The sequence below is a fragment of the Perognathus longimembris genome, chromosome 6 (genome assembly GCF_023159225.1).
Source record: "Perognathus longimembris pacificus isolate PPM17 chromosome 6, ASM2315922v1, whole genome shotgun sequence".
In the NCBI taxonomy this organism is placed as follows: domain Eukaryota; kingdom Metazoa; phylum Chordata; class Mammalia; order Rodentia; family Heteromyidae; genus Perognathus; species Perognathus longimembris.
Genome location: NC_063166.1, coordinates 78,121,960 through 78,136,506, shown reverse-complemented (window position 1 = coordinate 78,136,506; position 14,547 = coordinate 78,121,960). Strand labels below are relative to the sequence as shown.

At 41.0% G+C, this 14,547-nt stretch overlaps 1 protein-coding gene across 6 annotated transcripts in view; it reads right to left on the bottom strand.

Annotated features, from left to right (window-relative positions):
- The window catches only part of Ncoa3 (nuclear receptor coactivator 3), an 84,844-nt gene that overhangs the window by 17,681 nt on the left and 52,616 nt on the right, over positions 1–14,547 (bottom strand). For 5 of the 6 annotated variants that reach the window (XM_048349582.1, XM_048349586.1, XM_048349585.1 and 2 more), the window contains exons 3-8: positions 11,182–11,286; positions 9,895–10,067; positions 8,990–9,090; positions 2,943–3,117; positions 2,146–2,334; positions 1,878–1,979 (exon numbers count right to left, since the gene is read on the bottom strand). In XM_048349582.1, coding sequence (XP_048205539.1) covers positions 1,878–1,979; positions 2,146–2,334; positions 2,943–3,117; positions 8,990–9,090; positions 9,895–10,067; positions 11,182–11,267 — 826 coding nt within the window. In that variant the 5' untranslated portion in view covers positions 11,268–11,286. Of the gene's footprint in view, positions 1–1,877; positions 1,980–2,145; positions 2,335–2,942; positions 3,118–8,989; positions 9,091–9,894; positions 10,068–11,181; positions 11,373–11,595; positions 11,700–14,547 lie in introns of those variants that run through there. The other variant, XM_048349584.1, reaches the window with a different exon arrangement.

The following is a 14,547-nucleotide window of genomic DNA, read 5'->3' as shown; positions in this document are numbered from 1 at the left end:
TAATAATTTAAGACTGTCAAATATTAAGAGGTAGAGAGAGATCCACTTTGGAAATATGACACATACAATTCCTGTCACATTATCAGAAGGCAAATAAAATTTAGTCAATATAAAGTAATATTCAACAGTGTGGCAATTCAAACTATTTTTTCATTTGTGGAAATTTATCTCAAACAGCCTCAAGACCATTAATTAAAGATGACATACATGGATGGACAGCATGAAAATAACTATTCTTACAAAGTATGTATGTTACTTATGTCACACACACACACTCCTATAATAGCCACAGAAATATTTTCTTTGTGTTTAAAACTATCCATTTTATCAAGTCACTTACCAAGGGCTCACCCTGTGGCTAAGTTAGTGTTACATAAAGCCAAGAATATAGGCCTAAAGTCAAGCAGGCCAGCTGCAAATTCTTACCAGTCATGATGTTAGACAACAGTCCAGTCTCACTGTCCCCAAGCCTAGGTTTCCTCATCTCTGACACAGAGCATACCTGACAGGCACCTGGTATCACTACTAGATGATCATCAAACTTGATGGTGAGTATGGGTAATGCTGATAGCATGTTTAACTATGCCAATGTGCCTTATCAACTAGATGTCTTTTCTTGCTTGTTTTTGTAAGCTTGTTTTAAGATAGGCTTTCACTAAGTAGCCCAGGACAGCCTGGAAGTCACAATTCTCCTGCCTCAGCCTCTGGAGAGCTGAAATTATATTATATTACAGGCATGCACCACCATGCCCAGCTCAACTATGATATCTTTAATTCTTGATTTCTGTGGTCACAAAAAATAACAGACTAAAGAATGGAGTTCACGATGACATCAAGAATTACTCTCAGGGGGCTGGGGATATGGCCTAGTGGCAAGAGTGCCTGCCTCGGATACACGAGGCCCTGGGTTCGATTCCCCAGCACCACATATACAGAAAACGGCCAGAAGCGGTGCTGTGGCTCAAGTGGCAGAGTGCTAGCCTTGAGCGGGAAGAAGCCAGGGACAGTGCTCAGGCCCTGAGTCCAAGGCCCAGGACTGGCCAAAAAAAAAAAAAAAGAATTACTCTCAGAAGCCCAGCACCAGTGGCTCATGCCTGTAATCCTAGCTACTCAGGAGGCTGAAATCTGAGGGTCTTAGTTCAATGCAGCCTGGACAAGAAAGTCTGTAAGGCTTATTTCCAACTAACCACCAGAAAACTGAAAGTAGTGTGGCTCAAAGTGGTAGGGGGGCAAAGGGGGAGAGTTACTCAGAGGCTGTTGGTAAATAATCTACTTTTTCAAAAACCTTTTTCTTTTATAATAAATGGATTACAAGTTATAGGAAAAAAATATTAAATTCTGATGCAAAACATTACTTGGAACAAAGGCCTGGTGCCTCTGTGGTTGTTTTTTTTAACTTGGAAGATTTTTTTTTTGTTTTTTTTTTGTTGTTGTTTTTGTTTTTGGCCAGTCCTGGGCCTTGGACTCAGGGCTTGAGCACTGTCCCTGGCTTCTTCCCGCTCAAGGCTAGCACTCCGCCACTTGAGCCACAGCGCCGCTTCTGGCCGTTTTCTGTATATGTGGTGCTGGGGAATCGAACCCTAGGGCCTCGTGTATCCGAGGCAGGCACTCTTGCCACTAGGCTATATCCCCAGCCCCTTAACTTGGAAGATTTTGAAAGGCAAATATATTCAACTTAAAACCAAAGGTTTTAGTAAAATTATTTCAGGGTTGTACAAGAAACACAGGATATGCACATGAAACCATTTAGCACAGTGGGCATAAATAACCCCTCAAACTGAGAGTCTAGAATGGTCAATTATTTGAACTGTGTGACTTTCTAGAGTGAAAATGCACATGCGCACGCGCGCACACACACACACACACAATATTTTTACCTGACAGATCATGTCTGGTAATAAAGCTCTCAGGATTTGATGGAAATGCTCGTTCTCCTGTAGTAATACGGCGTGCCACACAGATCATACAGGATTGCAGGTCTACAATATAAAATTTAACCAGATAATGAATGGCTCTATTTACTTTGGGATATATGTATTCACACAGGCCAGGACACAAATGTCAGTAAGAAAGTTAAAACAGTGAAGTCACAAAACTCCAAGTATGGCTGTTTTGGCAACAGATTCACAAACATGATGCTCTTACCCTCCCCTTCTTCCATCATAGCACGTGGCTGAGACAGGGCAAAGCACTGCATCGTTTCATATCGCTGGCGCATCTCAGGATTGGTGTTCATGTCTTCCAAAATATCATGTGTTGTTTTCATTAACATACGACAATTGAATGTGTGGCTTTTTTGTCTCTGGGTCTCATTTGTCCAGGAAACTCCATTAACTTTGGAAAACAAATTGAAATGACTTTTTACAAATATTACCCTGATAGACTCCAGTCTATCATCAAGAATTCAGGGTAGGGACTGGGAATGTGGCTTAGTGGTAGAGTGCTCGCCTAGTATGCATGAAGCCCTGGGTTTGATTCCTCAATACCACACACACAGAAAAAGCTGGAAGTGGTGCTGTGGCTCAAGAGGTAGAGTGCTAGTCTTGAGCAAAAGAAGCCAGGGACAGTGCTCAAGCCCTAAGTCCAAGGCCCAGGACTGGCCACCCGCCCCCCCCCCCAAAAAAAAAGAAAAGAAAAAGAAATGCATATCAAATTGTTAAATAAGGCTACATTTGCTATTAATCACTTACTTTCCCACAGAAATTAGTTTCCAGGACTTCCTAAAAGGCACATTCAAGTTTTTAAGAAATTAAAGAAATTTTTTAAAATGTTTTGAAAGCACACACTAAGCCTAACTGTAGTAGGGAATGTTTACAACTGCTATCCCCACAACTGAGAGGCAGATGCAGGAGGATCATCAGTGAAGTCAAGGTGAGCCTAGGCATAGAGCGAGACCTGTCTCAAAACACCAAATAGAAAAAAAGAAAACAGAGAAAGCTTACCTGTAGATTTTGGTAAGTTTTTGAGAAAATCCTTTCTGTCCTCTTCATGTAAGATATTGTAGACACTTGTGTTAACCAGGTCCTCTTGCTTATACTGCAGATACTGTGTAACATTTTCTGACACAAATACAATGTTTCCATCCCGATTCACCACAAACAAGAAACCATCTAATGCCTAAAATGGGATATATGAATGGAAGCTGATATGTACCAAACTGTAGCTCCATCCCTAATGAACTGTACATGGCTGGAGTACCTCCCTTTAATGTGACTTGTACTTGGAGGTAGGGCCTTTAAGGAGAATAACAGAGGTCACAGCGTAGGAACCTTATCCAATATAACTTGTGAACCTTATCCAACATAACTGGTATCCTTACAAGGAGAGACTAAAATGACAGCAGGAATGCATAGAAAAGCCCATAAAAAGACAGTGGCAAACCAGGAAAGAGAACGCAGGAGAAAACAATCCTGTAAACACCTTGATCTTGTTAGGGAGACTTAGCTGACTAATAACAGCCTTAGTAAATAAACACAACTGGTTAACATTACTGTTGATTTACAATCACTACAACCACCATTCTACATATTGGCATCATTACTACAGAATATAGAAAAAGCAAAAAGAATAGTGAAAGAAAAAAAGATAAGTATACATAGCACTAAGTCTGTATATGTCTAGACTAATGTCTAGACTATTTTTTGATAATTACAGATTCATAGGAACTTTTAAATAATGAGAGGGGAGGAGGGAAGGAAGGCTAGAGGCGTGTCTAGGTAATAGAGCCATTAAGCACATGACCCTAGGTTCAATCCCAGAGGAAGGGAAGAACAGGAGTAAGGTGGCAGATCAGAAGCTTCTTCCAGCCTCCATGAATGACAAGAGTCAGAGGAACTAAGGGCAGACTCAATTTCAGATACAGAAAGAATAGGAGAGCATCAGAGTCACAAACATGGTAACAAAGCATGGCTGGGAAGTATGGAGAAACAAAGGCTGCACAAAATCAAGGCACAAATACAGCTCCACTCAAAGAGGAGAGGTAGAGGCACAAAGCCAGAATATCAAGCAAGCCAGTTAGCCTTAGTGACAAATGTCTGGGAACAAAATCTAGGATAAGCCCACTCTGCCTTCAATGTAGCAGGCAAATTTGGTGTACAATGACTTGACTCAGTGTGTGCAGCCTGGTATCCATTTAGTCATTCTCTATGCCTCGTAGTGCTATGGTCAGTGCCATCCATGGTTTGGGAATGAGCTACTCAGAAGTTCTGGAAACAAGGAACAGTCTAACTCAAGGAGCCTGGGGACAGGCTGTCTAGGTAGGAAACGGACAGGAGAGGCAGTAAGTGAAGCCAGTTGTGGGGAGGGCTGTACACAAACCCACTGTTGCTAAGAAGTTTGAGCAGCAAGGTGCCTGGTCTGTGGAGGTGTGGTGACAAGCAGATCAGGAGTGAGCCCCATCACCTGAAGAGACAGTGCCAAACCTGTGGTTTGCTGATTCCTCCCCCTCTAGAGGGGAATAGAGGGTGGAGCTACCTGTCCCCCATTCCAGTCTGGTGGGTCCCTGAGTTCTCCCAGCCTCCTTCCTCTCACAGGGAGAATGCAGGGTGCACTTGGTATCCCCCTCCAGTGCAGTGCTCATTCCTGTTTGCCGCCACATACTACAAGAACACCCATAGACTACAAAACTCATTGGGCCACGAGCAGTTCCCAATACCCAAAGAAGCAAAGATTCTAAAGTGAATGCCGACATGAAGCTGGCTCACCCTTAACCACCTTCACCCTTTGGTCTGCCTATACCACCACACTAAACACTAACAGCTACAACAGACTCCACCTCCAGCCCACTAGGCCCCTCCACCTGGCACATTCCAGCATTACAGGAACCAGAAAGAAGCTTCTCTAGTTTTCTGTTGTCCTTTTGTTCTGTTTTGTTTTGTTGAGAGAGAGGGGAGTGACAATACCTAGGCTCACTGGGCTTGCTTGCCCAGATAGATGGCAGGCATTCTACCACTTGAGCCATGCCTCCAAGATGGCTTTTTGGAAACAGTCTCAAACTTTTCTGCCCAGCTGGCTTAGAATTTGTGTGGTCATTCTGAATCTCAACCTCGTGAGCAGTTAGGAAAATAAGTGAGAGACAGTTAAGATAATTAATTTTAGAGTTACTATTAAAAGAAATGTACTAATTTCTCCCTTCTCCCTTATGAGGTTTGCTGGTTTGCTAAGTTAATAATGTTTGATCCTTTCCTTCTTCTCATTTATCTATTGTCCTGATGAGATTTATTCTTTCCTGAGCTCTCATGCTGTGTATTATTTTCTGTGTGTAGTATTCCTTTACATGTGTTTTACAATGCTGACTTGACTGGAAGCTCTAATTCTTAAAGAATGTAGCCGTCTTGGTTGGAAGTTATTGTTTCAGAACTTTAAAGATATCAATACATGCTCTTGTGGCTTTCAGGATTTCTGCTTGATGTCTATTGTTATGATGGTTTTGTCTTTATAAGTAATTTGGTGCTTTCTCATTCTTGCATCTTTCAGTATTGCTTCTTGGTTCTGTACTCTAGGCACTTTAAAATAAAGCAGTAGCTCTTCTTTGGTCATGTGTATTTGAGTTTAAATGCCTCGGGTACTTGGGTGTCCATTTCTTTCATTTCTGCTATAATTTCATTTCTGCTATAATTTCTTTTGTTGTTATAACCTCGAGTAAGTTTCATATGCTTTTAGTCAGTATCTTGGCTCACATTTTTACACCACAGATTCAAAGATTTCATCTTAATTGTGTCACAAAGGTCTTAGATGTTGTGGTCATGCTTGCTTTTATTTTTGTTTTCTGAATGTAGTAACTAACCTGTGTCTACTCTTTATTCTGCCTGATCTAGTCTGGGTGATGCTTTCATTGAGTTTTTATTTGATTTACTCAGCAACTAATTCCCCATATTTCTCCTCTCTACCCACCTCTTAGAATCTCTACCTCTTGCTGAATTTTGCATCCCAGTTGTTAAATTTCTTGTCTAGGTTTTAAATTAACTTTTTTTTTCCTTTGGCCAGTCCTAAGGCCTAAACTCTGGGCCTGGGCACTGTCCTTGAGCTCTTTTGCTCAAGGCTAGCGCTCTACCACTTGAGCCACAGGCTTTGAGTCGTTCATTAGAGACAGAGTCTCGTGGACTTTCCTACTCGGGCCAGCTTTGAACCACGATCCTCAGATCTAAGCCTCTTGACTTGAATAGCTGGATTACTAAGCAAAATTACTAATAGCTAAATTAAATAGCTAAATGTGAGCTATGGCACCCAGCTTATTTGAATCTTTTTTGAGGTCACTAATCATTTTTAAAACTAGACCTTTGAATTGCTATAAAGTTCAGTATTTTGCATTCAATTATCAGGAGTTCATATTTCTTCTATTTCTAAGATGTGCTTTGCCCAGCCACTGAAGTGGATAACTCTTCCTGCTTTATTTTGGGGTACTGTCTGTCTGTGAACAGCCTTCCCCTGAGGCCTCAATCATCAGTGCCACTCAGAGAGGAGAAAACAACAACTATCATAATAGCAACAACACCAAAACAAGCTAGAACTACTGCTATTAAACCAATAATTTAAAAAAAAAAAAGAGGAAATAGCAAAAAACTGAATAGTGTCTAAATAAGGAAGTAACAATAAAATAAAGACGGCACATGGGGAAAATCAAGAAGACTGGTAAAGGAGCTGGGAATATGGCCTACTGGTAAGAGTGCTTGCCTCACATACATGCAGCCCTGGGTTCAATTCCCCAGCACCACATATATTGAAAACAGCCAGAAGTGGTACTGTGGCTCAAGTGGCAGAGTGCTTGCTAGCCTTGAGCAAAAAGAAGCCAGGATAGTGCTCAGGCCCTGAGTCCAAGGCCAGGAACTGGCAAAAAAAAAAAAAAAAAAAAAAAAAAAAAAAAAAAAAAAAAAAAAAAAAGAAGAAGAAGACTGGTAAAGTAAACAGAAAGGGGAGAAAAGTGAAGAGGAAGAGAAGCAAGAGTTTAAAAATCTGCACAAAATAGGGCTGGGGATATAGCCTAGTGGCAAGAGTGCCTGCCTGGGATACAAGAGGCCCTAGGTTCGATTCCCCAGCACCACATATACAGAAAACGGCCAGAAGCGGCGCTGTGGCTCAAGTGGCAGAGTGCTAGCCTTGAGTGGGAAGAAGCCAGGGACAGTGCTCAAGGCCCGGAGTCCAAGGCCCAGGACCGGCCAAAAAAAAAAAAAAAAAATCTGCACAAAATAAAGAACAACACATAAATTACATAAAGATAGGAAAATTTTTTTTAAAGATTCTAAGGGCTGGGAGTGTGGCTTAGCGGTACAGTGCTTGCCTAACATGCATGTCCTTGGCACCACATAAACAGAAAAGGCCAGAAGTGGCAGTGTGGCTCAAGAGGTAGAGTGCTAGTCTTGAGCAAAAAGAAGCCAGGGATAGTGCTCAGGCCCCGAGTCCAAGCCCCAGGACTGGCAAAAAAAAAAAGTCCTGAGTGAAGGTGGTAGAGTACCAGCCATGAGTGAAAAAGCCATTCTGACTCTACCGCCCAAGGGCTGGGATTATAGGCATGTGTTACCATACTTGGATTTTTCTTTTTTTTGAGACAGTCTTGCTATGTAGCCAAGGCTGACCACAAACCCAAAATCTTCCTGCCTCATCCTCCCAAGTGCTGAGTACCCAGCCCATACCATCAAAATGTACAAAGTAATATAAAACTTTATCAGTTAAAAAGCCAACAGGAATAACCTAGCTGAAACATAAACAAGTTTACTACATAAAGAACTTCTGCCCATCTTAGAGAGTGAAACATTTTGAAAATGCTCTAAGTTAATCACATTTACCTAAGATAGTTTGAAAAAGAAACATATTTTAAATTCTTTAAAATCCCAACAATCAGCCAGGTGCTACTGGCTCTTGCCTATAATCTTAGCTACTCAGAAGGCTGAGATCTGAAGATCAAAATCTGAAGCCATCCAGGGAAGAAAAGTTCACTAGATTTCATCTCCAAAATAAGCAGCAAAAAGTGGGCATGGAGGCATAACTCAAATGGGAGGGGTACAAGCCTTGCAAGTTTAAGACCTTGAATCCCAGTGCCACTAAAATAGAATAAAATATCCTAAGATCCCCTCTCAGCCTTTGGCCTAAGATGAAGTACTATGTAGTATCTGTAAGAAAATAAATAAATTAAAAAATTCCTAGGGCCTTATCTACTATGGTCAATGCCCCAGGACCAATCTCAGCACAACCCAGTGTAGAGTTCTTGTCTATCTTTTCAATGTCCCACGTTCAATTCCAGCATAACAAAACAAAACAAAAAATCCCCACGAAGAAAATAAAAAGCGGGGGCTGGGAATATGGCCTAGTGGCAAGAATGCTTGCCTCATATACATGCAGCCCAGGGTTCGATTCCCCAGCACCACATATACAGAAAACGGCCAGAAGTGGCGCTGTGGCTCAAGTGGCAGAGTGCTAGCCTTGAGCAAAAAGAAGCCAGGGACAGTGCTCAGGCCTTGAGTCCAAGCCTGGGGCTTGGACTAAAAAAAAAGAAAGAATGAAAATGAAAAGGGGAGATGGGGAAGCTCAGAGACAGAATACAGCTCAGAGACAGAACATTTGTTTCGCATGCACACAACACTGGGTTTGATTCTTGGGGACCACAAAATCTAAATAAAATAAAACAAATTAAAAAGTTCACATTTGTACCATGCCACATGGTCATTAAAATTTCACAAAAAATGCTAATATACCTAAATATCACCTCTGTGAAATATTAAGTTACCTTTGTGGGATTATGAATTATCCTCGCTTCTTTGTTTTCATAGTTTTGTATGTGTGCTTTCTTGGTTTATAAATAAATTTTTATTAGGGGCAGGACCCCTAAATTAAATACTGAAAATAAGGACATTTTATCATTGTGCTCAGAATATTGGGTTTCCTGTCTTACAGAAAGATATATTGTTTTAGTTCTCAGGCCCAACCACAAAATTTATCACTACAATACAACCACAGAACAAGATACTTTGAAAACAGTTATAATCTTAATACTTACCTGAAGTAAAAGTGGTCCTAAAGAGTCTTTGTCAATAACTCCCTGTCCTGTAGATGACACATCAGCTTTCTGAACATCATCATCATTTGAAATCGCTTTTCCTGAGAAGTCAGAAGATGATCCAATGAAAACCACAAACACTAGTTACAGATTAAATCCAAGTAGCCCCCAGAACAGATACAAATATAGACAAATACGTAACACAGAGACACAGTTTCTGAAAATGATGCCACAACAGTTTTTAAACCTTGAAATATCATAGTTAATCAAGAGGGTTAACTCTAGCCTCAATTGTAGTCTCTAGCTAAACAAGTTGACAAAAGGCAATTAAGCCAGGAGCCAGTGGCTCATGCCTGTAATCCTAGCTACTCAGGAGGCTAAGATCTGAGGACTGCAGTTCAAAGCCAGCTCAGGCAGGCAAGTCCTTGAGACTTATCTCCACTTAACCACCAGAAATGGCATTGTGTCTCAAAGTGGCTGAGCACTAGCCTTGAATGAAAAGTTCAAGAACAGCACCTAGGCCCTGAATTCAAGCCCACAATTGATCCACCCTCTCCTCCCCCCCCCCCCCAAGGCCATTAGAGCTTGGAGCATAGCTCAGTGTAGAAGCATGTGCTTTAGCATGAGTTAAGGCTCTGGTTTGAATCCAGAAGCAACAACACTAACTGCTTAAAAAGGGGGAGAGCGGGAGAGGAAGGGGGGAGGGGGAGAGGAAGGGGGAGGGGAAGAGGAGAGGGGAGGGGAGAGGAGGGGGAGAGGAGGGGGAGGGGAGAGGAGGGGGGAGGGGAGAGGAGGGGGGAGGGGAGAGGAGGGGGAGGGGAGAGGAGGGGGAGGGGGAGAGGAGGGGGAGAGGGAGCAACAAGTTCCTTCAGAAAGATTTGAGTATTTTTCTTACTTTCTATTACCTTGCTCTTTTATTTGTCGTATTTGTCTTACTGTTTCCTTTAAAATCACACATTTATCTGGTTTGACATTGAAATTGTCAATATCACTAAGATTTGCAGATATCAGTTCAGCCAATTCTTCAATATATTTGCTCTCCTGCTCTCGTCTCCACTTTTCACCACTGCAAGTAAGACTAAAAAGAGGGAGAAAAGCCATGAAACACCTATCACACAAAAGCTGGGCAGAACCTCTCCTATACAACACTCTCACATTCCTGGGTAATAAACTAACTCAGCCAATAGAAGCTAACAAATCTAGTTAACAGAGAATAAGAATGACTCCAGTAAAAAACAATGTAAGCCTAAAACCACCTTTCTATTAGCCAAGAGGCCTGGGGAAAAGTTAACTTGTTGTTTCACCCGGAAAAGTTTTTACCTAGAAAGAATATTCCTTACAGGCCTGGGAATGTGGCTTTGTGGTAGAGTGCTTGCCTAGCATGCATGAAGCACTGGGTTCGATTCCTCAGTACCACAGAAACAGAAAAGGCCGGAAGTGGTGCTGTGGCTCAAGGGCGGGGGGGGGGGGGGGAGAAACCAGGTACAGTGCTCAGGCCCTGAGTCCAAGCTCCAGGACTAGCCAAAAAACACCCAATATTCCTTATACATAACAAAAACAAGTATTACTATTGATTAATTATTAAGTTCTATGACCTTAATGTTTCAAGTCATACATTCAAATTCAATGCCAATGACCTTGGCAAATACTTTTTAAAACTATTGAGGAACACTGTAGCATGAGAGCATTTTGTTTCTGATTTCTAATTTAATTCAGGAAAAGAATGGTGAAACCTCACAAGGTCAAATTACAAACTTTTGTTTTTAAAGGATATCACAAACTTCTTACTTTTGCTAATACTGGCCACTTATTCCTAAACCTCTTCTTCAGAAATTCTTCAAAGTACTAGACCATTACTAGAATATTCTAACTGTAGCTAAATCAGCAACAACCAAACTACATCAAAAAGCTCTCCATTTCTTCTGCACCACTGCATTACCAAAAAGCAAAATATTATTTAATGAAAATATTTTTAATCCAATGAGAAAACGTAAATAGGAAATTGAGATGTTATCCTTAAATATCCCAAAACCAAGAATAGTGGTATGGCTCAAGTGGTAGAACACTTGCCTAGCAAGTACAAGGCACTGAAATCAATCCCTAACACCAGGAGGTGGGGGGATATTACACAAAACAAAACAAAGGCAGATAGGGCCAAGATAGGGTGAAGCATCTGGAAATAAATCACCTACCCCTGTCCTGGAGTATCACATGGCAGTTTGCGCTTTCGTGACTCAGTGGACAATAGATCCAAGGAGTTTTCTCCAAGCCCACTCATCTTGAAAATACATCAGCAACTAAAAAAGAATAAGATAAGTCAGAGAACATCCATGTCTCCATGAAAACATTACATGACAGAATACATCCTGTGATTCAGAAGTATGTTCCTAGGGCTGGGAATATGGCCTAGTGGCAAGAGTACTTGCCTCATATACAGAAAGCCCTGGGTTTGATTCCCCAGTACCACATATATAGAAAATGGCCAGAAGTGGCGCTTTGACTCAAGTGGCAGAGTGCTAGCCTTGAGCAAAAAGAAGCCAGCGACAGTGCTCAGGCCCTGAGTCCAAGGCCCAGGACTGGCAAAAAAAATTTAAAAAAAGAAGTATGTTCTTAATAATAAAAACCCCAGAGACCACATTCCATTTCTGCAGAGTGTCCAGCTTCAAGAAAGCAACATTTTTCAGGTCCTACTGCAAATGTGCATACTGATTATCTCCTAAAAAATAAGACATTATCTTCATATGTAATAACACATAAGACTATCAAGTCCCTAGTATTGATAAACTTTTTTTTTTTTTTTTTTTTTTTTGCCAGTCCTGGGCCTTGGACTCAGGGCCTGAGCACTGTCCCTGGCTTCTTCCCGCTCAGCCACTTGAGCCACAGCGCCGCTTCTGGCCGTTTTCTGTATATGTGGTGCTGGGGAATCAAACCTAGGGCCTCGTGTATCCGAGGCAGGCACTCTTGCCACTAGGCCATATCCCCAGCCCTAAACTCTACATTTTTAACTGTACAAATAAATCTTACCCTGTGATTTGGTAAGAAGTTCTCAAATGGTAAATCTACGTAGCTCTTTTCTCTATGGACCATTTCATTAATCCTTGTCATCTAATGTGTTTTACTTCTTTTATGTTAAAAAAAAAAAATCCCACATTGTGTAAGTGACATTGTGAAACACCCCTGAATTCTGTTTAGGAAGTAGATTAAAACAACAAAGGTCCTGGATCGGGGGCATTGACTAAGCTCCACAGCAAGTATTATTTTAATACTGACCAGTGGAAAGAATGACGTGCTTTGTTTAAAAGGTTCATTGAAGAAGAAGGTAAATACAAGCTATTTCTTTTCAAGAAAGAACAGCAGATTTTAATTTTGGTTAAGTTCTTGTTTACTAAAAATATCATAGTGCTAAGTAAACTCTTACTTACAAGAGAAATCATTGTTCAAAAGAGTCACACATTCTAAATGAACATTTTTGATGCAAAAATACACCTGACATTCTACCTAGTTTACAATGTAGCCCTAAGGACACAAATTTCCACTAGGTGGCACAATCCTCTTAGGAAAGAATAATGATAAAATATGACACAATTTGCAGCTCAAGCTTGAAATACATAGCTTTTGTTTTGGATCAGTGATGGGTCTTGAACTCAAGGGCTGGGTGCTTATCCCAGAGCTTTTTTGCTCAAGGCTAGCGCTCTATCACTTTGAGCCACAGTGCCACTTCCCATCTTCTGGTGGTTAATTGGAGATAAGAGTCTTATGGACTTTCCTGTTCTGGCTGGCTTCAATCATAGCCTCTTGAGTAGCTAGGATTACAGGAATGAGCCACCAGCACCGCAGCTAGATAGCTTTTTAACAGCCATCAAAATTAATTAGGAATTCCAGGCTACAGAATTGTCTCTACAAGTATATAGGTATAAACTAGAAATACAGACAACATTCATTTTACCACCATCCTAGTAAGTAAAATGTGAAAGTTCACAAGCTGAGATGTATTAAAAGATTTTCTGGAGGACTCGTCCACCTGATTTAAGTTTATAGAAGAGGAATTTAGGGCTGGGGATATGGCCTAGTGGCAAGAGTGCCTGCCTCATATACATGAGGCCCTGGGTTCGATTCCCCAGCACCACATATACAGAAAATGGTCAGAAGTGGCGCTGTGGCTCAAGTGGCAGAGTGCTAGCCTTGAGCAAAAAGAAGCCAGGGACAGTGCTCAGGGCCTGAGTCCAAGCCCCAGGACTGGCCAAAAAAAAAAAAAAAAAGAGGAATTTAAAATGATTTTGCTTAACAATAGTTTAATATTACAATATTTCAAGTATACTCACAACCTCAGGATGACATTCTCAAAAATACCAATGTCACACCTACTGAGTACCATGGGTATGATCACCAAACAGCACCACAAAATAATTGAAATAAATGTCAAAAGAAATTTCAGTGGGCCTAATATAATGGTGTGTGCCAGTTAACTCAGCACTGCAGAAGTGGGGACAGGGAGCATTCCATAAGTACAAAAGTAGGTTCCGGGTTGGGAATGTGGTTTAGCTGTAGAGGGCTTGCCTTGTATACATGAAGCCCTGGGTTTGATTACTCAGCACCACATAAAAAGACGGAAGTGGTGCTGTGGCTCAAGAGGTAGGGTGCTAGCCTTGGGCAAAAAGAAGGCAGGGACAGTGCTCAAGCCCTGAATTCAAGCCCAGGACTAGCAAAAAATAAATAAATAAAAAATAAAAAGTAGGTTCAGTACAGCTGGTTCATCCAAAGGTTATTTGACATTGAGTGGCAAATAATCCACAGGCTCAGTTTTTAGTACAATAGGGTGGTCATAAATACTGAATAAATAATAAAGGAACAGTCATCCTTAAAGTCATATTTTACACATTCCTTCACTATTCTTATTCAATACAATATTATTATTTTTAAATTTCTGTACATCCCCCCTGTCCTGGAGCTTGAACTCAGGGCCTGGGCACTGTCCCTGAGCCTCTTTTGCTCAAGGCAAGCACTCTACCACCACTTGAGCCACAGCTCCACTTCCAGTTTTTCTGTTTTTCTGTTTATGTGGTACTGAGGAATCAAATCCAGGGCTTCATTGATGCTAGGCACTCTAAGCCACATTTCCAGCCTCTATAAAATGTTTGTACTAAGGAATTCTATGCTATATTAGTTGACTGTATTAAGATGATTAATGTATACTTTAAGAGTACAACTAAGCAAAAGATAGTCTATACCATTTCCTCAAATACAGAATAGCAACTTAGAATCCTTTTCAGAGCTATAAAAAATCTAATAGTATCTATTTCTGAAAAGTCAGAAACATACCCATAAAGAAATTTACAATGGGGGCTGGAATGTGGCTTAGTGGTAGAGTACTTGCCTAGCATGAATGAAAAGCCCCGGGTTTGATTCCTCAATACCACAGCAACAGAAAAAGCTGGAAGTGGAGCTGTGGCTTATGTGGTAAGAGTTCAAGCCCCAGGACTGGCAAAGAAAAAAGAAAATAAATTTATAATGAATAGTGTTTTATACAAATACTCTAGGCCTTTATATACATAGTAATA